General features: G+C 41.8%; 1 protein-coding gene across 3 annotated transcripts in view; it reads right to left on the reverse strand.

Annotated features, from left to right (window-relative positions):
* ciao3 (cytosolic iron-sulfur assembly component 3) overlaps positions 1-11325 on the reverse strand; it is a 28730-nt gene extending 17405 nt beyond the window's left edge. Inside the window, exons 1-4 of one of the 3 annotated variants that reach the window (XM_043711306.2) lie at positions 11182-11325; positions 7628-7723; positions 7027-7191; positions 3179-3311 (exon numbers count right to left, since the gene is read on the reverse strand). In XM_043711306.2, the coding sequence (XP_043567241.1) occupies positions 3179-3311; positions 7027-7191; positions 7628-7723; positions 11182-11247 (460 nt within the window). In that variant the 5' untranslated portion in view covers positions 11248-11325. Of the gene's footprint in view, positions 1-3178; positions 3312-7026; positions 7192-7627; positions 7724-8670; positions 8789-11181 lie in introns of those variants that run through there. The other 2 variants (XM_043711307.2, XM_043711308.2) reach the window with 2 other exon arrangements.
* Positions 11326-24819: the final 13494 nt, after the last annotated feature.

The raw sequence follows: 24819 nt of genomic DNA on the forward strand, positions 1-24819 counted from the left end.
CCACCCTAGCATGTCGTAAAATGAAGTGCACTATTCAGAATTTAGATTGCAATCAAGTCTCTGGAGGCTGTTATTTAATCCCATCTGCCAAAACAACAGAAATAACAGCATAGTTTTGGAAGTAAAATATTCAGATCCATTAACCCTACATTACACTACCCTACGGTTGCTCTATCGCTAGGAATAGTTTCATCATATTTAGCATGGTTTCACAGACTATCACTTGCTTACTCCCTAGCTAAAGTGATCAAATTCAGCAACAAATGTAGATTGAACCTGGGAATTATCTGATTTGTATGATGTGGAGGAGCTGGTGGTGAACTGGGGTGGACAAAGTTAAAAATCACAACACCAGGTTATTGTTCAACAAGTTTATTTGGAAGCACTAGCTTTCGGAGCGCTGCTCCTTCATCAGGTAGCTGTGGAGCAGAACCATAAGACACGGAATTGGTAGCAAATGATTACAGTGTTACACAACTGAAATGATATATTGAACATACCTAGATTGCTGTTAAGTCTTTCATCTTTTAGAATGGGTTGCTGGTTTCAGTTCATTAATATGTCTTCTTTTAAGTCACATTTCCACAATAACTTAAAGTGACATCTCAGTTTAAACAATGCATTAAAGGTGTGAGATTAGAGTCTATTTGTATCCCAATCTTGAATCAGACTGGTCCTATTCCCAAAGTGGAATTTCTAAAACATTACATGGATTGACTGCCTGCAGATTGTGCATTTTTTGAGCAAAATAGAATGCACCTGCAGATACAAATTTATGTGTGCGCGAGCAAGTGCATGTGAGTGTGCATATGACTGTGCGTGAGAGAGAGTGTGTTTGCATGCTTGGTAAAGTGTGTACGTGTGATGGAGTATAAGCCTATGAGAGTATGTGTGCATGTATGAGAGAGGGTGTGCATGAGTGTCTGTATGTATGCATGCGTGTGTGTGAGAGAGAGTGTATAGTTTAGTGGGGTCACCTGTAGTGTGATGTGTTGGGTTCACTACACACTCTCTCACACACATGCATACATATACATACACTCTCACACCTTTCCTCCCCCCCCCCCCCCATACACATGCTCTCTCTTGTACACAGACATAGACAACCCCCACGCTCATACCCAAGCGCATACCCTCTCACAGGCTTATACTCCACCACACACACACTTTACAAAGCATGCACAAATGCAAATAGACACACTCTCATGCACACACTCACTGTCTCTCTCATGCACATGCGTACACAAAAGTCTATGGGTGAATTTGTATTTGCAGACACATTCTACTTTGCCCAAAAAATGCACAATCTGCAGGCAGTCAATGCAGGCAGCCAATCCATGTAATATTTTATAAATTCCACTTTGAAAATAGAACCAGTCTAATTCAAGATTGGGATATATACAGACTCTAACCTTACTTTTAATACATTGCCTGAGCTGAGATGTCACTTTTCTTTTATAAAACCACAAGTTATCTTGAAAATGTGACTTAAAAGAAGTTCTGGGATTTACATATTAATGAACCGAAACCTACAACCCAATCTAAAAGATGAAAGACTTAACAGCAATCTAGGTATGTTCAATATATCATTTCAGTTGTGTGACACTGTAATCATTTGCTACCAATTCTGTGTCCTACGGTCCTGCTCCACAGCTACCCGACGAAGGAGCAGCGCTCCAAAAGTTGGTGCTTCCAAGTAAACCTGTTGGACTATAACCTGGTGTTGTGTGATTTCTAACTTTGTATGATTGAGACCCACAACCTTTTGGATGAATCATTGAAAAAGATCTCTTCTTTAATTTTCTTTTCTTCCCCTGGTCTCATATTATCCAGTCATTTGTGCAGGACTAGACTTGTTCTTATAATTCCCACAACTCTGCACAGAATCAGTCATGATGAGGTGATAGCTGTTAGATGGGGCAGCTCAACCGTCAATAATAAAAACAGAAAATGCTTAAAAATGCTCAGTACATCGTGTAGGTGGAGAGAGAGAACCATAGTTAACATTTCAGGTCGATGACCTTTCGTCAACCAAAAATGTTAACTCTGGTTCTCTCCTCACAGATGTGGCCTGTCTTGCTGAGCATTTTGTGATTTACTTCAGCTGTCTTCTATTTCTGAATCACCTTTCAATTGTGGTTCTTTTCCTGTGAGAAGAAACTAATTTATGCTTCCGCAGATCAATAAAAATCATTCAGCATGTGCAGGTTAGATCTCAGGTTCCACTTTGGCATAGAGTGTTGATCTAAGGTGGTTCTCAACAAGTGAGCTGATTCACTTTGGAAGGAGCAACAGGAATGCAGAGTACTGGGCTAATGGTAAGATTCTTGGTAGTGTAAATGAGCAGAGATCTCGGTGTCCATGATACATAGATCCCTGAAAGTTGCCACCCGGGTTGATAGGGTTGTTAAGAAGGCAAATGGTGTGTTAGCCTTTATTGGTAGAGAGATTGAGTTTTGGACCCTCAAGTCATGCTGCAGGTGTACAAAACTCTGGAGCAGCCACACTTGGAGTACTGCGTACAGTTCTGGTCACCGCATCATAGGAAGGGTGTGGAAGTTTTGGAAAGGGTGCAGAGGAGATATACTAAGTTGTTGCCTGGTATGGAGGGAAGGTCTTACGAGGAAAGGCTCAGGGACTTGAGGCTGATTTCGTCAGAGAGAAGGTGGTTGAAAGGTGACTTAATTGAGACATATCAGCCAGAGGGTTAGATCGGGTGCCCAATGAGAGCCTTTTTCCTCAGATGGTGATGGCTAGCATGAGGGGACATAGCTTTAAATGGAGGGGTGATAAGTATAGGACAGGTGTCAGAGGTAGTTTTTTGTACTCAGTAGTAGGGGTGTGGAACGCACTGCCTGCAACAGTGGTAGACTCACCAACTTTAAGGGCAGTTAAATGGTCATCGGATAAACATATGGATGTAAGTAGAATAGTGTCAGTTAGATGGGCTTCAGATTGGTTCCACAGGTCGGCGCAACATCGGGAGCTGAAGGGCCTGTACTGCTCTGTAATGTTCTATGTTCTACGTACTTAGCATCACCTTCAACCATTTTGATATGTAATACACCTACATCATGTAGGTTTGGACCGACTGCACAGATTTTATTCACCAAAGTGCACCGTAGTTACGGATGTAAAAGGACCTTATTTAGCTTCGCCATGCTTTAAATCCACTCACCTAGATTTTTAAAGAATGCAGTCAGCCGTCGTGCGGTGTCTGTGACTTGCAGCTTATATTTTGCAGCTAATGATGCCCTGGACTGTGGGCAAACTGAAACCACCACTAGCTTCTGATGCTCAGAACCAGACACCTAATCAATGAAACAACAGTGCTCAGGAAACATACTCAGTGCTACTCCGTCATCAAACAGTGGCCCACAAGCAAATGGATTCAAAGAAACACGCTCTTGATTATTCATTGTTTTCCCTCTTTGTTGACCTGCTAAGCAAAAGGTTGTTCAGATAACTGACTTTGGGTGCCTGAAGAAGAAAATAATGAAGAAATCCACCAGATTTGTTTTGCTCATGATGACTGTTCTGTAGAACTTGGAAACTTGTGAAGAGTCAAGTCAGAATGGGGCTGGCACATCTGTAATACCTCTCATGTATATTTGCCAGAAATTGCCATCTTCAGGAAAGACAAGCATGTGTTTGCCTCTATTGCAAGTTTAGTGCAGGTAGGGAAAGAGATGTGATAGTGGCAGAAAAGTCAATATCAGGAGTTTAAACATAAATTACATTCAATTCATCCAGTCAATTCGGACAGCGTGTGGAAAATAGCAGTCATTCTAATAAGATTCAGAAGTTTGAGTGTGCCATTAATTATCTCACCTCTGCCAAAGTTAGCAAAGTGTGCATAATTTGATTTGCAGAAGGTAAAACTGAAAAATTCTCTGCTCTGCCAAAATTAACTTTTAATTTTGTGTGTCATCTGTGATTCAATTAATACCACTCATCTCTGAGTCACATTGTTGTGTGTTCAAGGTCTAATTCACAATCTGAGAACAAAAAATAAAATCAAGATCGACAATCTAGTGCTGTACTGAGGGAGTATTTTGACTACTGAAAAATTATGGAGTAGTAAGAAAGTGACACATTATTAAGAGGTTAAACTATGGCCACAACTACCTGTTTGGGTGGATGTAAAAAACCCAGAGCATAGCAAAGAACAGGGGAGTTATCCTCAGTGATCTGCACAACAGTTGTCCCATTATAACATAACAAAACTCCAGTCTGCAATTTCTATCAGCACATGTTTTGCACTATTCCAAGAGTTATTTTTCCCAAATTTCTACACTTTCAAAAGTGATCACTTGCACTGCAAAACTACAATTAGATTCAGAATCACAATATGATTACAGCACAGGAGGAAGTCATCTGGTGTACCAAGGGTGTGCCTACTCTCTGCACAAGCAACTCAACCAGTCCACTTTCCATGTCGCCTTGCAAATATTTTCTCTTCAAGTACTTATCCAATTCTCTTTGAAAAGCCACTGGATCAGTGCAGTACATTCCAGTTTCTAATCAGCCCTTCATAATAGTTCCTTATAAAAATTTGCTCCTGTGTGCTATGCTACTACTTGTAAAGCCCAAGATGCCATATGCCTCATTAATCACTTCTGCAGCCTGTCCCAGCACCTCGGAGATTTGTGTACACACACCCCTCAGACTCTCTATTCCTGAACCTTTTATTAGAATTGTCTCCTTTTTTTTTAAATTTATGTCTTTGTTGTTCCTACCAAAATATATCACAAAACATTCCTCTGTATTATATTTCACCTGCCACATGTTAGAGACTATTTCTTTTCTCCTCATAGTTCACAATATTTCCAAGTTTTGCATCATCTGGTAATTTTGAACTGAGCTCGGCTTACCCAAGTATCATTAATACCATCAGCAGAATCTATGCCTGTAACAAAATAGATACAAAAGTAATAATTCAGAATCTCTGCCAATCAGCTGAAAGCCATTTACCACTTATTTGCATTGACAAGACTTTTGGACTTTCTTTTAGGTATAAATTGGAACTTTAAGAAGCCTATTGTGAAGTTCACAACTGAACAACACATTGGGTACAGCATCAGAGGCAACTTGCCCCATAAGATTGTAACAGAGTGAAAGTGTAACGAAATTGGCAAAATATAGAAGAATTACATGGAATGAAATTAACCTTTGCAATGTTGAGAAACAAGCTCACAGTGTATAACAGACTTTCAATTTTATACAAGCCCATCTGGTGCTACTGGTTGAAACCAATTTCAAAACAAATCACATTCAGGGAGATAACACAGTAAGATGTCCTAAAGTACTTCATGCAAGACAAAATTTAGCACTCAGCCACGTACAAATATTAGGAAAAGTCACAAAAAGGTTAGATGAAGAGTCAGGTTTCAAGAATGTCTAACTGGGAGCAATTCCAGAGTTTATGGTCACGGTAGCTGAAAGCACAAGTGCCAATGGTGGAGCAGTTATAAGTAAACACATGAAAGAGGAAGAATTGAAGAAGTGCAGTAATCTCAGAAGTTTATATAGAATAGACTTGGGCCCAAGGGAGACATTAAAGCAAGAGTAATAGTTTAAAAATTGAAGCACTGCTGGACCTGGGTTCAATGCATAAGCTTGATGTTTGGTGAGGTCAGGTATGGGCAGCTATGCTGAATGAGTGCAAAGTTATGGAGGGAGCAAGGTGGGAGGCCAGCAGGACAGTATTACAATTGTAGTCTTTAAAAAGTTCTCAAGGCATGGTTGAGGATCTCACCAGCAGCTGAGCTGAGGTGAACAAATACAGGCAATACTAAAAGATGTGGAAGTCAACAATTTCAGATGTGTCATTCAAACTGTGATATAAATGAAATAATGGGATCTTTTATTCAGTTTCCCTTTTATATATGTGACTCCCAGAAATCAAGAAACTTTTAAGACAGGCAGAATCTAGGCTTGTATGAAAACAGCAATAAGTGTGTGCTGAACAAAATACAAGTACAAATCTTTGGGTTGGAATGAAAAATGCAAATTATAACTAAGACATTTGACATGCTTGCCGTCATTGGTCATAACACGGAGTACGTGAATTAGGATGTCATGTTGCAGCTGTACAGAACATTGGCGAAGGCACTTTCAGAGTACTGCATACAATTCTGGTCGTCCTTCCAAAGGAAAGATGTTATTAGACTTGAGAAGCTGCAGAAAAGACTTACATGGATGTTGCCAGGGTTGGAGGGTTTGAGCTACAGGGAGAGGCTGAATAGACTGGAGTTGTTTTCCCCGAGGGTTTTGGAGATTAAAGGATAACCTTATAGAAGCTTATAAAATCATAATGTGCATGGATAGGAAGAATAGCCAATGTCTTTGTTTCTAGAATGGAGAGTCCAAAACTAGAGGGTGTAGGTTCAAGGTGAGGGGGGAATGATTTAAAAGGGACTGGAGGGATACCTTTATCCTGCAGACGGTAGTGCATGTATGGAATGTCTGTTTCCATGCTGTATTACTCATTGGTTCTATTTTCTCATTTTGAATCAAAAATAATTTAAGGGTTTAGCACAGTGAAGGTGATGGTGTTGCAGTAATGTCAATGGACTTTTAACCCAGCACCCCACTCTAATGTTCTGGGGATATGGGTTCAAAGCCCAGCATGATGGATTGAGAGATTTGAATTAAAGAAAAATTTGAAATAAAATGCTAGTCTACTGACGACTATGTAAATGGCATTTAGGGAAGAAAATCTACCTTACCTGATCTGGGCTATATGTGACTCCAGACCCACAGCAATGTGGTTGACTCTTGGGCAATTAGGGACGGGCAATAAATGCTGGTCTAGTCAGTGACGCACACATCCCGTGAATGGATAACGAAATGCTCAATTATTACAACTAAAATATTGAGTTTCCGCCATCTTATAACAGAGAGACATTTAGCTTCCTTCGTATGATCTTATAAATCAGTCATCCAGGATGAAACGTCTATGTTTTGCTGTGCATTTTGAATGATTACATTAGAAAATTGGCACTGAGGATTAACTACACTCACCACAATAAAGTGGAGCCTTACTTTGTTTTGATTCAGAACTTTGTATAGTTCCTCGTGACTTTGTTGCGTGATTAATACACTTTCTGCTGAGGTAATGCAGCCACTGCAGGCCAAACAGTCATTCAAGGTTATTTTTGCTTTTTCAAGTTTCTTGATTCCTCCATCCTGAAAACAATAACAAATAAGTAAAAGGAACAAATATCCAAAGCCAATAGTGAAGAACTAATGCTTTGCGTTTCATTTTTCATTTTGACTGGAGATAATTATCTTTAGAATCAGCACATTGGTGTAAACAATCTGCAATCCACTTCCCTACCAGAGTAAGAGGTATAAGATGTTCAAGGAGGTCTATCAATGTTAAATAAGTAAAGGAAACTGACTCAGCATTTAGAAGAAAGAGTTTTATTAAATAATTGCTTTTTGTTTATCAATGCATATATTGATGCTTCAAATTTTGTTTTTTTCATAGTCTTCCTCCATTAATCTGATTTTAACTATAACAGCTGCACGAAAAACAAGAATGAATTATAAAATTTTCTCTGCACAAACATCACCTCCACAGTATGACCAAACGCCAACCAAATGATCTTGTCGGGTTTACCTGGTTCAACTGAATATAACTACCATCATCTTCAATTCGGATTATCCCAGAGGTTTTTCCTGGCTTCTTTTCCACTTTCACTGGCTTCACACATTCCTATTAAAGCAAAGCGTGCGTTAACTTTGAATTCTGATTGTAAATGGTATCCACTCTCCCTTCAGATTTGTTGTAAAACTTCTTCGAACTTGTATATTGATGCTGTTGTGTGAGTTTAGCAATTGGAGTGTACAAGGACAGCAAAAATGCCCATTTCAAGAAGCATCTCATTGAACCCAAGCAACAAGCAATTCCACAAGCAATTTTTCTTAAACACTGTCAGCAACATTTGGTGTAAATTAATGACTGAGCAAATTTGGCTAAGAATATCAACTGAAATAAAGTTAACACCAGATGATTATAAGACAGCAGTCACATAGGACTTACAAAGATCAGAAATCAATAATGCTGCAGTATTGAAAGGATTAAGAGCAATAGCAGAATTTATCGTGGAGCCCACTATATCTAACCAATCCCAGCAGACACACAAAAACTACTTTATAATAGATTTGCATGTAAATTGCTGTCACATTATAATAAAAGGAATTGGACCATGCAGAGCGGGCACAGCAACAGAAAATTGTCAACGGGACAATTTTAAAGGCAGCTTGCAAATTTCCGGTGAAATAGTTTCCATGAGTTTTGCAAACAGCAGTGAAGCTCCTTCACAATGAATATCATTAGAAAGCCCAGAATTATCCTGCTAACTCACTGGAAAGCACTATCTCAGCTTAGTCTTTCAAAGTGCCTCTCCGACCAATGCTAATTTCCTTACTGGAGTTCTGTAGAATATAATCAGTGGAAAAACTGTGTTGTTGTTTTCACGTTACAGCCACGTTGAGCACCACATTTGTGTATGATATTTACAGATTAATATTATCTCAAAAGAATATAAAATGCATTCAAGATAAATGAAAATCAAACTTTGCTCCATTATTTAATGTGATATTGTTACTTCTAAAAGCAAATAGCATTCCTTCCTAAGGTATACAATAGTTCATTCTCACCTGACTGAGGCAGTTGGCACACTTTTCCAGCTTCATGGGAAACTAAATATGTTAAAGAGGTCTTTTATGAAGCAGGTTAAGATAATAACAACTCAAACCTCAGGGCTACTATCAACGTTTCCTTGGTGTTATCATCTGTCCTGCAACCCAGTACTGAAGGCGTCTGCAACTGGAGTACAGTGCTGATTTGACCAGGGGTGTGGCTAATACAACTGTCTACAAACATACCAGGATATTAGTCACTGTGTTTTCAATGCTTTGGATTTTAGCACAAAGCAAAAATGAGTACACATCCTTCTGTTAAACAAATGTGAGATGTGAGAGAAGCACTGGTGTAGCAAGGCAAGTAAGTTTTAGTTTCTCTGCAATATTTAAGTGAATGTGGGAAAATTAAGTTAAATTAAATACTGAATTAGTTTGTGTACTCGTTGAAAATAATGTCAATAAGACAAGGATCCAAGCATAACTGCTAGTCAGAAATTTAACCTGGATGTTCACACATTGTATCTAGGTAGATAATTCTCATTCGATTTAGCATTATAATTGCCTCGTAGGATTGTAGTCAGACTGTGGAGTGGAATGAAATTTAGTAAGAGCCCAGGAGGGCAGTTAGGACACGTATTTACATAAGCAAGGCCATCAAACAGCACAGCAGGACCCGGAACTAGGAATTTACTTGCTTGTCAAGACGGGCAAATGATACATTTCTGGTTTGAAAAGTCCTGTTTAGAAGTTTCACTGAAACAGCTGCAAAATAGCAATGTTCAGTATAAAAGACTGAAGAAATTCAAACATAAAGAACTCCCTTAGATTTATACTATGACAAAATTTGCTCAATCTTTCCACAGATTTTGATTTCGTGGAAAATTTGATACCACCCTCTAAACTTTGACAAATCTGTGTCTCATGCAAAACAACAGACAGAGTTGATTTCCTGTGTCTATGCCATTCTTAACAGGCTAAAGTTAATACCCAAAATTTTGTGGTATGCATTTCTGGACTTTTGCAATAATTCTTTAAGCTAAGTGGAAACCTACAGTATTCCCTTTGCATTTTATAGGATCTCTAAATTGAGAAATGTCACAGTGTGTCTGCATTAAGAGGATTCAATGATTGAAAGTAGACATTTCTGAAAGGATGTCACAATGTCATGTTGCTGAAGTAAGGATCTCAGTATTTCTTTTAATTGTATCTTTTAGAGAACTGAACTTGTTAAAGGCAACTTTCTACCTCTACCTCTGAAAATTAGTAAAGAGTCTACTACACTTGCTGTAACATATCACATTTTACACAGTGGTAAAGATTAAAAGAGAATACACCTTTATAAACATAAATCAGTGTAATAAAGAAGCATACACTTCTTGGAATGGAAACTGAAGTAAATACCAAAATCTGTTTTTGGTACCAAACTGGAGAAATACACAAATCAGGAAGAAGGGTCAACTCAAATCATATGCAGTTGTTATCACTTCTAAGATTGTAGGGAAGTTGGGAAACTTTGTTACAAATGTACAAAGTGTTGGTGAGGCAGAACCTGAAGTATCATGTAGTATTTTTGCCCTGATATTTAAAAAAAAAAGACATATTGGGATTGCAAGATGTTCACAAGAGATTCACTGTGCTGATTTCTGGGATGAAGGGGGTGACTTAAAAAACAGGTAAGCAGATTAGGCTTTATTTATTAGATTGACAAGAATGAGGATGATCTTCACTACAAGACTCTAAGGGGGCTTGACAGGGTGTAGATGTTTTCACCAGTGGGTGAATCTCAAATTAGGGAACCTAGTTACAGAATGAGGGGGCAGTGAATTAAAACAGAGTTTCAAAGGAATTTCAACTTTCTGAGGTTAGTGGGAGTCTAAAATTCTCTACCCCAAAGAGTTGTAGAGGGCAGATCACTTAAACCATTTAAAAGGTCACAGATTTTTGAAATGCTGGAGAATTGAGGGTTATAAAAGGAGCTGACAAGAATGAGTTGGGAGCACATCAGCCAAGATGGTGTTGAGTGGCAGAGCAGATTTTGAAGGCCTTTTCCTTATAATTTAATATATTTATTATTACTTTTAACAGAAACATGTACATGATAAATATCACTCAAGCACATTCTTTTACATCTTCCTCTCTGACTACAATTCGGTTTCAGGTAGCTCTGACGTTTGACAGTGAACTCTCTCAGAAAATGAAGTTTGTTGTTTCTGTGGATGGTGTGACTCTTACTGAGTCTACCCTCACTTCATTGACCCACACACACTCTGATCATCTCCAGTCAGTATGACCTTAACCCAGAGAAGGAGAAACTCAGATTATAAATGTTGGGGAAATGCTTGTGTTATAGCAACAAAACAACCACAGCTCCAGTAACACCATCAATTAACCTGGCCATTCAGGATGGACCCTCAATCCCTCCCTTTACTGTTTTAAATTTCTCCGGCTGTGTGACTCAACTTTTCTGGAAACCAATTGAAATAATATCATCACCGAGGTCTAAGCGCAGCCCAGTGACTGCCCTACCTGAGACGGGGTTATAAAATCATCAAGATCCGTCAGCTGCAGCACCCCACTAAACTGCGACACCATCTTAACTGGTGTCCAACAGTGCCGCAAAACGACAGCCGTAAAATGTGCGCTCTGGCCCGATCTACGGCAGTGAGGCAACGGAGGATAGCAACCACACCCTCATCCGCCGTGGCCGTGCCCCCGAAACCCCGCCCCGCCCCTATATCTCGGCAAAAGTCGACAAGCCGTGACCACGCCCGCATACGCAGCCCCGACCTGCTCCCGCCCCTAACCCCCTGGGCCACGCCCCCTGTACGCAGCCCCGCACCGATCCACGCACCCAGACACACCTCCCATCCCTTGGCCTTACCCAAGACCCCGGCCCCGCCCATGTGTCACCGGCCCCGCCCCCAGACCGCCTCTCCCTTGTCGGGCTGTGCCCCCAGCTCGCGGCCGCGCCCTGGACCACGCCCCCTATCAACCAGACCCCGCCCACAAGCCCAGGCCTTCCCACCCAACGATAATCCGTTATTGTGCCTGATCAGAATGAGGAGTGCTATGATGGCTCAGTGATTGAAAACAAAACACAAAAAATGCTGGAAAAACCGAGCCAGCATTTTGATTAATTGTCTCTTGTACCGAAGTACAGTGAAAAGCTTTGTTTACGAGCAGTACAGGCACACCATAGTAAGCAAAGATGTACAGGTCAAAAAGACTTTTTGAGGTACAGAGGTTACATTGCACAGAGTGTGCACTGGCCGTGAGAGTCCATTAATCAGTCTAATATCAGTTAGGAAGAAGCTGTTCCTGAACCCGCCGCTGCCTGATGGAAGAAGTTGTAGGAGATCATTCCCGGGCTGCAAGGGGTCTTTGATGATGTTAGCAGCCTTTCTGTGCAGCGAGCCATGTAAAAGGATTCCTTGGATGGAAGATTGGCTTCCTTGATGGTATGGGCTGTGCAAACCACCCTCTGTAGTTTGTTTCGGTTCTGGGCAGAGCAGTTGCCATACCAGGCCATTACGCAGCCGGACAGTATGCTCTCAATGATGCATCTGTAGAAGTCCGTGAGGGGCCTAATGAATATTACGAATTTCCTGAGCCACCTGAGGAAGAAGAGGTGTTTTGTGCCTTCTTGACTGTTGCATCTGTGTGGGAAGTCCAGGACATGTTGGTTATCATCACTCCAAGGAATTTGACACTTTCCACCCTCTCAACCTCTGCTCCATTTATTTGGATGGGGCTGTGTTCTCCTCCTTTCTTTCTGAAGTCACTGATCAGCAGCTATTGATTCTCCCAGGCTGTCCTTTACCCATTTTCTTTGTCTGTTAACTGTTGGACATCTGTGGAGAGAAATTAGAGTTAACGTTTTGGGTCGAGTGACCCTTCCTGAGAACTGATGGTGACTAGGAAAATTTTGGTTTATGGAATGAGCTGCCAGAGGAAATGTTGGAGACTGGTACAATTACAGCATTTAAAAGACATCTGGATGTGTATATGAATAGGAAGTGTTTAAAAGGGATATGGGTCAAGTGCTGACAAATGGGACTAAATTAATTTAGGATATCTGGTCGGCATGGACAAATTGGACTGAAGTGTCTGTTTCCATGCTGTACATTTCTATGCCTATATGCAGAAGATAAGGTAGGGGGAGGGATTAGGAGTAAACGATAGGTGAATAAAGAGCCCAAAGAGAAAGAAAAACAGATGAACAGACAAAGGAGTGGGTAAAGGTCAGTCTGGGTGAATCAATAGCTGCTAATGGGGACCATCGACGGCTGATATTGGGTTGTTTGTGATAGCAGTCTGAGTGATAGCAAGGCCTGATGTTTAGAGGTTGGGTATGGATATGGGAGAAGGTGCTCAAGCCCTAAAGTTGTTGAACACAATATTAAGTTCAGAGGGCTGCAGGGTTCCCAAGCAGAAAATGAGGTGCTGTTCTTCCAGTTTGCGCTGAGCTTCACTGGAACACTGCAGCATGTCTGAGACAGAGATGTTGGTCAGGGAACAGGGTGGTGGATTGAAATGGCAGGCAACTGGAAGCTAAGGGCCTTTTTTGTAAGCAGAATGTAGGTGTCCTGCAAAGTGATCTCCACAATGTAGAAGAAGTTGCGTTGTGAGCAGCAAATGCTGTAGATGAGATTAAGTGAAGTGCAAGATAGGATTTATAGACATTTAGGTAGGCAAAAATTAAGTAGACAGTCAGCAAGGTTTAATGAGAGGACAAATGTGTCGCACAAATTTGATTAAGTTTTTGAGTAAGTCACCAAAAAGATTGATGATACCACAGCAGTAGAAGTTTTTACTTGGACTTTGGTAAAGTCTTTACATAGTAGACAAAGCAGTAAAGTTAGCTCACATGTGATTCAGGGTGAGCTTACCAAATGGATACATAATTGGCTTAATGGTAGGAGACAGAGAGTGGTGGTGGAGGCCTGTGACCAGCGGTGTTCCACAGGAATCGATTCTGGGTCCTCTTAAGTTTATCATATAAATGATTTGGATGAGAATATAGAAGATATGGTTAGTAAGTTTGTAGACGACACCAAAATTGGTGGTATAGTAGCCAGTGAAGAAGGTTTTCTAAGATTACAAAGGGATATTGATCAAATGGGTCAATAGGCTGAAAAATGGCAGGTGGAGTTCAATTTGGATAAATACAAAGTATTGCATTTTGTTACAAAAAACTCTCACACATACACTCCCACACTCACACGCACACATGCACCCTCTCACAGACTGTTTTAAAAAATTCTCAAGGTCAAGGACCAGGCTCGCAGGAAAGTAGTCTGACACAGAACAAACAGCCAAGAGGCGAGTCTGCTAGAATATAAGTGTTTTATTCCCCGCAGCGTCGCCACAACCAGGTCTCGTACTTACAACGGGTCTGGTTTATACTCACTCTACGTGTTACCGGAACTGGGAGCCGTCAGTTCTCGTAGAGCGGTTGCCAACAACCCACGCTCGGCGGTTAAACGCAACCCCGGAGCAGACTCACCGAACTGGAGACTTTTCCAGCTGATATACTCTTTTCCAGATATAAACATTCATGTGAACAGCAGAGCAAGGCTAAAAAACACATTCCATTCTGGTTACATACAGATAAGAAGATTCACACGGGGAGGTGTGTAATAAGATTCACACGGGACTAAGCAACACCTCCATTCCGGTTAGATTCACACATGTATTGGGACATAATTTTTAACCGTTTCACCACACAGACTTATATCCCTTTACACTCACACTCACACACGTACACACTATCTGCCACAGCTCAGCCCATTAGTCTATCTGGTCAAGGTCTTGTTGTACTCTGCGACAATCTTCTTCATTGTGCACTATACCACCTCTTTTGGAGTCATCTGCAAACTTACTAACTATGCCTTCTAAATTCAGATCTAAATCATTTATATAAATGATAAAAAGCAGTGGACCTAGCACCAATCCTTGTGGAACACCCCTGGTCACAGGCCTCCAGTCTGAAAAACATCCCTCTACCATCACCAGTCTCCACCAATTGGCTAGCTCCCCTGGATCCCATGTGATCTAAGCCGAGTGCTTAGAGGGCCAACTGGTGCAAAGTATGCAATGGTTGTGATCGCTTGAGGCCACCATTTTCAATGATTTGGAGATGTTGATTTTGGACTGGAGTGTACAAAGTTAAAAATCACACAACACCTGGTTATAATCCAACAGGTTTATTTGGAAGCACTAGCTTTCAGAGTGCTGCTCCTTCATCAGGTGGTTGTGGAGTATAAATTGTAAGACACAGAATGTATAGCAAAAGTTTACAGTGTGATGTAACTGAAATTTTATATTGAAAAAGAGCTAGATTGTTTGTTAAGTCTCTCATCTTTTAGAATGAACGCGTTGGTTTCAGTTCTTCCGTATGTAAATTGTAGAACTTTTTAAGAGTTACATGCAGAGGGTGGTACGTGTATGGACTGAGCTGCCAGAGGAAATGATGGAGGCTGGTACAATTGCAACATTTAAGAGGCATTTGGATGGGTATATGAATAGGAAGGGTTAGGAGGAATATGGGCCGGGTGCTGGCAGGTGGGACTAGATTGGGTTAGGATATCTGGTCGGCATGGACGGGTTGGACCGAAGGCCTGTTTCCATGCTGTACATTTCTATGACTCTTTGACTATAACTGGTATCATGTCACCCCAGATAATGCTCTTAAGATGTGAGACTGTCTGTGCCACAATGTTCAGACTGATTCTAATCTAAAAAAACCGATTTACAGAATCTTACATGGATTCATACAGTTTTTGAACAAAATAGAATGTAATTCTGCAAGTACAAATTCACCCCACAGACTTATATGTGTGTGTGCGTGCATGTGGGTGTGTTTTGGAGGGAGGGTAGTTGTTATGAGTGTCTATGAGAGAGTGTGTGTATGTGTGTCAGTGTAAAGGGGTATAAGTCTGTGAGAGGGTGCGTGTGTGGGTGTGAGTGTGGGAGTGTATGTGTGAGAGTCTGAGAGAGAGCTTGTGTATGAGAGAGGATATGCGTGAGCATATGGGTCTGTAGGAGTGTGTGTGTGTAGGGGTGTCTGTGTGTAGGAGTGTGTGTGTGTGTGTGTGTCTGTCTGTCTAGTGTGTGTGTATGTGTCATGCAGTGGGATCACCTGTAATGTAACATGAACCCAAGGTCCCAGTTGAGGCCCTCCCCACGGGTACCGAACTTGGCCACTTTGTGTTGTCGCCTGTCCAGAAGTCCGCCTTGGAGGACGGTGACCCAAAGGTCCGAGGTTACATGTCCCAGACTGCTGAAGTGTTCTCTGACTGGGAGGGAACACTCCTGTCTATTGATTGTTGTGCTATGTCCATTCATCCGTTGCCATAGCCTCTGCTCAGTGTCGCCAATGTACCATGCCTCTGGGCATCCTTGCCTGCAACGTATGAGATAGACAATGTTGGCTGAGTCACATGAGTCCTGCCACGTACATGGTGGGAGGTGTCTCCACGCGTAATGGTGGTATCCGTGTTGTCACTACCATGACAAGATACTGCAACACACACCACACAACATTGTCCCAGTAGATGCTGGTGAATGGTAGGGCCTGAAGGAGTGTAGTGGAACAGAGGGACCTTGGAATTCGGATGCACTGTTCTCTGAAGGTGGAGTCACAGGGAGACAGGGCAATGAAGAAGTCTTTTGGCACACTGGCCTTCATGAGTCTGGGCATTGAGAATAGAAACTGGGAAGTTGTGTTGTACAGGATGTTGGTGAGGCCGCACTTGGAGTACTATGTTCAGTTTTCGTCACCTTGCTATAGGAAGGATGTTACTAAACTGAAAAGAGTGCAGAAGGAATTTACAAGGATGTTGCCAGGATGCAATGGTCTGATTTAAAGGGAGAGGTTGGACAAGCTAGGACATTTTGCTTTCGAGTAGAGGAGACTGAGGGAGGATCTTATAGAAGTGTACAATATCATGAGAGGCATGGATAGGGTGAATGCACTCAGTTTTTTTCCCAGAGTTGGGGAATTGAGGTCTAGAGGGTATCAGTTTAAGGTGATAGGCCTTGGAGGGAAGTAAGGGTGGAGGTGTGGGCCCCAAGGGATCCTTCCATATCCGCCACAAATTCACCTGCACCTCCACACACATCATTTACTGCATCCGCTGCACCTGATGTGGCCTCCTCTATATTGGGGAGACAGGCCGCCTACTTGTGGAACGTTTCAGAGAACACCTCTGGGACACCCGGACCAACCAACCCAACCACCCCGTGGCTCAACATTTCAACTCCCCCTCCCACTCCACCAAGGACATGCAGGTCCTTGGACTCCTCCATCGCCAGACCATAGCAACACGTTGGAGGAAGAGTGCCTCATCTTCCGCCTAGGAACCCTCCAACCACAAGGGATGAACTCAGATTTCTCCAGTTTCCTCATTTCCCCTCCCCCCCACCTTGACTCAGTCAAATCCCTCGAACTCAGCACCGCCTTCCTAACCTGCAATCTTCTTCCTGACCTCTCCGCCCCCACCCCCACTCCGGCCTATCACCCTCACCTTGACCTCCTTCCACCTATCGCATTTCCAACGCCCCTCCCCCAAGTCCCTCCTCCCTACCTTTTATCTTAGCCTGCTGAACACACTTTCCTCATTCCTGAAGAAGGGCTTATGCCCGAAACGTCGATTCTCCTGCTCCTTGGATGCTGCCTAACCTGCTGCGCTTTTCCAGCAACACATTTTCAGCTCTGATCTCCAGCATCTGCAGTCCTCACTTTCTCCTTAGAAGGACATGGGTCAAGTGCAGCAAATGGGGCTGGTGTGGCTGGACATTTGGGTCGGCTAGGGCCAGTTTGGGCTGAAGGGCCTGTCTCTGTGCGATAGGACCCTATGACTCTATGAACAGGAGTAGGCCATTCTGTCATGGAGTCTGCCTCACTATTTAACATAATCATGGCTAATTGAACAACATAGAACATAGAAAAGTACAGCACAGAACAGGCCCTTCGGCCCACAAAGTAGTGCCAAGGATTATTCCTTCAACTCAATTGCTCTTACCCATGCAACCCCATAATCCTGTAAGTCGTTAGTAATTAGAAATCTGTCATATCTACCTAAAGCATACACAAAGGTTGAGTTTTCACAGCCCTCTGTAAGAGAGTATTTCAAAGGTTCCTCATAGTAAAGAAAATTCTCCTCATATCTGATTGAAGTTACATTCCTCTTATTTTTAAATCGTGTTCCTGGTTCTGGATCCTCCATTTGGGGGAGCATCTTATCCGTATGTATCCTGTTGATCCCTTGAAGAAAATCGAAGCAGGAGTAGACCATTCAGCCCTTCGTACCTGCTCAGCCAGTCAATATGATCATGGCTGATCAACAAGCTCAGTCCCCTGTTCCCACATTTTCCCCGCAGCTTTTGATCACTTTGGCCTTAAGAGCTATATCTAACTCCTTGAAAACATTCAATGTTTTGGCCTCAACCACTTTCTGTGGCAGAGAATTCTACAGGCTCACCATTCTCTGGGTGAAGCTATTTCTCCTCATCTCATTTCTAAATGACCCACCCTGTATCCTTAGACTGTGATGCCTAGTTTTGGTCTCCCTGATCATCAGGAACATCTTTCTTGCATTCACCCTGTCTAGTCCAACTACAATTTTATAGGTTTCTATGAGCCCTCCCCCTCACTTATTCTTCTAATGTAGTCCTAACCACTCCAGCTTCTGTTTATGCATCAGACCTGCCATCCCAGGAATCTGTCTGGAAAAGCTGCATTGCACTCCCTCCACAGTCAGAACATCCTTGCTCAGATAATAAAAGCCGTAGCCTCAGAGGACAATAAGGCTGGTCTCTCATTGGAAAGACATAACACATTACTCTGTGTTGCAAACCAGCTACTCTGCCTGAACTAACTAATGCCTTCCTCAGCGACAAAAGGTACACACAATATCCCAGTTGTGGTCTTACCAAGGCCCTGTAGAATTGTAGCAAACCATCCCTGCTTCTCTACTCAAATCTTCTCACGGTGAAGCCAACATTCCTTTCATCTTCTTCACTGCCTGCTGCACCTGCATGCTTATGGTGGCTCAGTGGTTAGTGCTGCTTCCTCCCAGCTCCAGAGCCCCAGGTTCGATTCTGCCTTTGGGCAACTGTCTGCTTTGATTTGCTCTGGTTTCCTCCCACAGTCCAAAGATGTGCAACTTATGTGGATTCGCTGCACTAAATTACCCCACAGTACCCAGGGGTGTACAAGTTAAGTGGATTAGCCATGGGAAATGCAGCTTTACACGGACAGAGTAGAGAGGTAGGTCTGGGTGGAATGCTGTTTGGAAGGTCAGTGTGGACTTGATGGGCTGAATGGCCTACTTCCAAACTGTAGGCATTCTACTTTCAGTGACTGGTAGACAAAAGCACCCAGGTCTCATTGCATCCCCCGTTTACCATTCTTCTGCCATAAAGAAAATAGTTTGCCTTCCTGTTTTTGCTACCAAAGTAGATAACCTCACATTTCTCCACGTTGTACTTCATCTACTATATGTTTGCACACTCACCTAGCTTAGTCAAGCCGCACAGAAAAATGTCTGCATCCTTCCCACAGCTACCCTCCCAGACAGCTACGGACTGCAGATGTGGACACATTATGTTTAGTTCCCATTTTTAAATCATTAATATATATTATGAATAGCTGGGATCCATGCGCTAATCACTCCATTTCCCCATCAGTCACTGCCTGGTTAATCTGTGGAACTCATTGCTGCAGAGGCTAAATCATCATTTAGTGTGTTTACAACAGAGTTAGATAGGTTCTTAATTAGTAAGGGAATTAGTAAGGGTCATTGCTAGAACAAGAGAGTGGGATTGAAAAATATATCAGCAATGATCAAATGGCGGAGCAGACTCAAAGGGCCAATTGGCTTAATTCTGTACCTACAGTTAATTCTGCTGTGATGCGATAGTGCGTTCCTCTGCAACCTCACGCTATAGAAAATCACACTGTGGAAGATCACTAATAGAAAATCACTGTATTTGTTCAGTTGAAGGTTCGCATTATCCGAACAATATCCATAATTTGTCGATCGCGCTATAACCAAATCGTGCTGATGACACGCGCATTATAGCAGAACGACCTATATATCTAATGGTCTTATGGCCTGACAAGACTTGCCTATTCCTTCTCTTTATTTCCTATCTGCCAGCCATTTCTCTATCCTTGTCAGTACACTATCCCAATTCCACATGCTTCAGCTTTATATTCTAATCTCTTTTGTGGGATCTATCGAAAGCTTTCTGAAAGTCCAAGTAAACCACATCCTCTGGCACCCCCTTATCAACTGCCCTAGTTACATGCCTGAAAATCTCCAGTAGATTTGCCATGTGTGACTTACCTTTTGTAAACTCTAGTTTACTGTCCGATCCTATCGCTGTTTTCCAAGTGTTCTGCTATTAAATATTTTATAATGTATTCTAGCATTTTACCTAATACCAATGTTAGGCTAACCAGCCTGATTTCTGTTGAACTCTTTTTTTTAAATGGTGGGGTTACATTAACTCCATTCCAAAGCTGTTTTCACAATATTTTAGAGCTCCTATACAATCGAAGCAAGACTTCACTACTGCTGAACACCATTCTGCTTGGAATAAATGTTAACTTTCCATTAGTCTTCCTCCAGAGGTCTCCAGCACCTTAGATGGCAATTAGCCAATTTGATTTACACCACAGGATACGAAGACACAGTTGGAGGCACTGGATACTGCCAAAGGCTATAAGCTCTGACAATGTTCCATCAATAGTACTGAAGAACTTGCTGTGCCCTTTCAAATGATCAACTGTCTCAATTTAGATCCCATTTTGGTTTCTCTGCTGTCCAAAAGTTGGATGTGGCAGAACTGACCAGGTTTGTTTAGTGAATTTATTCTGGGCCAGTCAGAAAACAGCTATCTCTTTGGTTGTGGTATGGTACCCCTGTGGATGCAGTATGAGGACAATTTGGGTTGGTAGGGGGTCAGCTGCCCTGCTCATATGGCTGTATCAGATAACCTCAGGGTTGTAATAAGTGAACCAAAGTCTAGCTAAAAAGTGTGTAAACCCATTTGAACTGTCAAAGCTGACAAATTATTGACAAGATGTTGTAGAACTAAAACTGCCAAAAGAACTGTCAGAATTGTCAACAATTTCAGGTATATAATTCCTTGAAATTTGCATCACATATAGACAGGGCGGTTAAGAAGGCATTTAGCATGCTTGCCTTCATTGCTCAGACCTTTGAGTATAAGAGTTGGGACGTCATGTACAGGTCATTTGTGGGTCCTCTTCAGGAATACTGTGTGTAGTTCTGGTCGCCCTGTTATAGGCAGGATATTATTAAGCTGGTAAATCTCAAGGGCTACAGTTATGTGCCTATTCATGACATTGCTATTTGGAAATAAAAACTATTATTTTTAAAAAAGTATAGAAGTGATTCAGAAGTGATTCACCAGGGTGTTGCCAGGAATAGATGGTTTGACTTTATAAAAATAGGCTGGATAGGTGGAAGGGCTTTTGCCCAAAACATTGATTTTCCTGCTCCTCGGATGCTGCCTGACCTGCTGTGCTTTTCAAGCACTACACTCTTGTCTCTAATCTGCAGCATCTGCAGTCTCCACTTTCGCCTGGGACTTTTTTCACTGGAGTGTAGGAGGTTGAGGGGTTACCTTGTAGGGGTTTATAAAATCAGGGGGGGGCATAGATAAGGTGAATAGCAGGTGTCTTTTCCCTAGGGTGAGGGATTTCAAGATTAGGGGCGATATTTTTAAGATGAGAGGCAAAAGATTTTAAAAAGACATGAGGGAGAGGCAAAAGTTTTTACACAGAGAGTGGTTTATGTATGGAATGAACTTCCGGAGGACATAATGGATGTGGGTACAGTTACAATGTTTAAAAGACATTTAGATAGGTACATGAATAGGAAGGATTTGGGCCAAACACAGGCAGATTGGACTGGTTTAGTTTGAGATTATGGTCAGAATCGACTGGATGGGCCGAAGGTGCTGTATAACCCATTATGCCAATCCTGTTTTCATCAAGGATTAGTCGAAGGAACTTCAGTATACTTTTTTAAAAATAATAGTTTTTATTTCCAAATAGCAATGTCATGAATAGGCACATAACTGTAGCCCTTGAGATTTACCTATTGCTACTAGATGAGTTGGTTTGACAGGGGAAGGGGAAAAAGGTGGTAAGCAGGGAGCATGGAGGCTTTATAAAGCCAGGGTCATGGTTAGAAGGACATAGGATGGTGTAGAGGTACAAAGGGCCATGCCTGTGGCTGGAAGGAGTAGCACATGAGAAATCAAAGGTAGTGTCCACAAAATCTTCTTTCATGAATATGATTTCCTGTGTATATGACAGGTAACCATTGTTGACTAATAACCTGAACATAATGATTAGAACTGATTGAAATTAATTTCCTTTAAAACGGATATCTTTAAATTGATTTAATGGAGACTAAAACACATCTGGTGCAAACAAGGGCCTGAGGCAAGAGTGGCTCACATAAGTATTTTACAGGACTGCCTCACATCTTTTATTAGCAGGGGGATTGAGTTTAAGAGCTGTGAGGTTATGCTGCAGCTCTATAGAGTCCTGGTTAGACCACACTTGGAATATTGAGTTCTGTTCTGGTCGCCTCATTAGAGGAATGATGTGGAAGCTTTAGAGAGGATAGAGAATATTTACCAAGATGCTGCCTGGACTGGAGGGCATGTCTTATGAAGAAAAGTTGAGGGAGCTGGGTTTTCTCACTGGAGCGAAGAAGGATGAGAGGTTACATGGTAGAGGTGTACAAGATGTTGAGAGGCATGGTTGGAGTGGATAGCCAGAGACTTTTTCCCATGGCAGAAATGTCGATCATGAGGGGGCATAATTTTAAGGTAATTGGAGGAAGGTTTAGGGGAAATGTCAGAGGTAGGTTCATTACTCAGAGAGTGGTGGGTTCATGGAATGCACTGCCAGCAGTGGTAGTAGAGTCAGATACATTAGGGACATTTAAGTGACTCTTGAATAGACACATGGAAATTAGTGCAATGAAAGATATGTATGTTGGTCTGATCTTAGAGTAGGATAGAAGGCTGACTCAACATTGAGGGCCGAAGGGCCTGTACTGTTCTATGTTCTATTTGCAGATTCGGATAACTCGGGTGTATAACCATGTTACTTGGTGTACTTAATTATTTGAACTAGGTAGTCATGTGTTTTTGCATACATATTTCTTAAATCTGTCCAACAGCAGATAATTAAATTTAAAAAAACAAGAAAATGTAAATTCTTAAACTGCTTTATTCCATTGATGACAATACCATAGAGAGTTATGGATTCAGTTGGTACATTCAGTATAATTTGACTTCCAATCATTAAAAAGATGATAAAGCTTATGCATCAGTGGATCATCTATCTTGACTTGATTTCTAATTACCCTTTCCAGGCATCCTGTATTGTGTTACATCATACTTCATTCATGATGTAAAGATGCCAGGGTTGGACTGGAGTGGACAAAGTCAGAAGTTGCATGATGCTAGGTTATACTTCAACAGATTTATTTCAAATCACAAGCTTTTGCAGTGCTGTTCCTCCATCAGGTGAAGATACTCATAATTTAATTGACTATGTATCATACGTTTATACAACCAAATGGAGTTGAGGTACAGAACAGCGATGATCAATCTGAATGGCAGTATGAATGATCAGCTCCTGTTCCTATATTCTCATCTTTGATCGTAACATAGATCAGAAATCAGATGACACTAGGTTATAGTTCAATAGGTTTAATTGAAATCACAAGCTTTCGGAGTGCTGCTCCTTCGTCAGGTGGTGAGTGAGAAGCACTCAGGCACAGAATTTTTAATCAGAGAGATCAAAGATCATAGAAATGGTGTGAGTGGAGTGTCGACAGGCCAAATACCTCGATTATCCAGCATTCGATTAGCTGAATTTCGGATCATCTGAACAAGGTCGCAAGGTCCCAATGCTTTATCTAAACCGTGTTATCTGGCATTCGATTATCCAAACGTACGATTATCCGAACAAAATACTCCCCACCCACGTTGTTTGGATAATCGAGGTTCCTCTCTTATAAGTCTCTGCAGGTGATCAAGAGTGTCAGATGGTGTGAGTAAAGTATGATCTGCTGAATAACTAGCGAAGGGATCTCCTATAATCTGATTAATTGAGGCAAAGAGGTAATTACAAAAAAATAAAAATAAGGTGGTGCTGGAGACAAACCAAATGACTGGAATAACATGTATAAGATTCACATGCCAAGGGTCTAACCAAAGTAACAAGTAATCCAAAACTGTACAGACTGAGAAAGATCTCTAGTGAGTTTCAATCTGAGACTGGTACAGTTGAGAACAGAAGTGAGTCAAACAGTCAGGGCAGGCAGGGACAAGGTAGGACTAATAAATTAAGCTGCATTTATTTCAATGCAAGGGGCCTAACAGGGAAGGCAGATGAACTCAGGGCATGGTTAGGAACATGGGACTGGGATATCATAGCAATTACAGAAACATGGCTCAGGGATGGGCAGGACTGTTACAAATGCTACAGGAAGGATAGAAAGGGAGGCAAGAGAGGAGGGGGAGTGGCATTTTTGATAAGGGATAGCATTACAGCTGTGCTGAGGGAGGATATACCCGGAAATACATGCAGGGAAGTTATTTGGGTGGAACTGAGAAAAAAGAAAGGGATGATAACCTTATTGGGATTGTATTATAGACCCCCCCAATAGTCAGAGGGAAATTGAGAAACAAATTTGTAAGGAGATCTCAGCTATCTGTAAGAATAATAGGGTAGTTATGGTAGGGGATTTGAACTTTCCAAACATCGACTGGGACTGCCATAGTGTTAAAGGTTTAGATGGAGAGGAATTTCTTAAGTGCGTACAAGACAATTTTCTGATTCAGTATGTGGATGTACCTACTAGAGAAGGTGCAAAACTTGACCTACTCTTGGGAAATAAGGCAGGGCAGGTGACTGAGGTGTCAATGGGGGAGCACTTTGGGGCCAGCGACCATAATTCTATTCGTTTTAAAATAGTGATGGAAAAGGATAGACCAGATCTAAAAGTTGAAGTTCTAAATTGGAGAAAGGTCAATTTTGATGGTATTAGGCAAGAACTTTCGAAAGCTGATTGGAGGCAGATGTTTGCAGGTAAAGGGATG

The sequence above is a fragment of the Chiloscyllium plagiosum genome, unplaced genomic scaffold (genome assembly GCF_037043375.1).
Source record: "Chiloscyllium plagiosum isolate Xiang-an unplaced genomic scaffold, Cpla_swu_hap1 HiC_scaffold_20, whole genome shotgun sequence".
In the NCBI taxonomy this organism is placed as follows: domain Eukaryota; kingdom Metazoa; phylum Chordata; class Chondrichthyes; order Orectolobiformes; family Hemiscylliidae; genus Chiloscyllium; species Chiloscyllium plagiosum.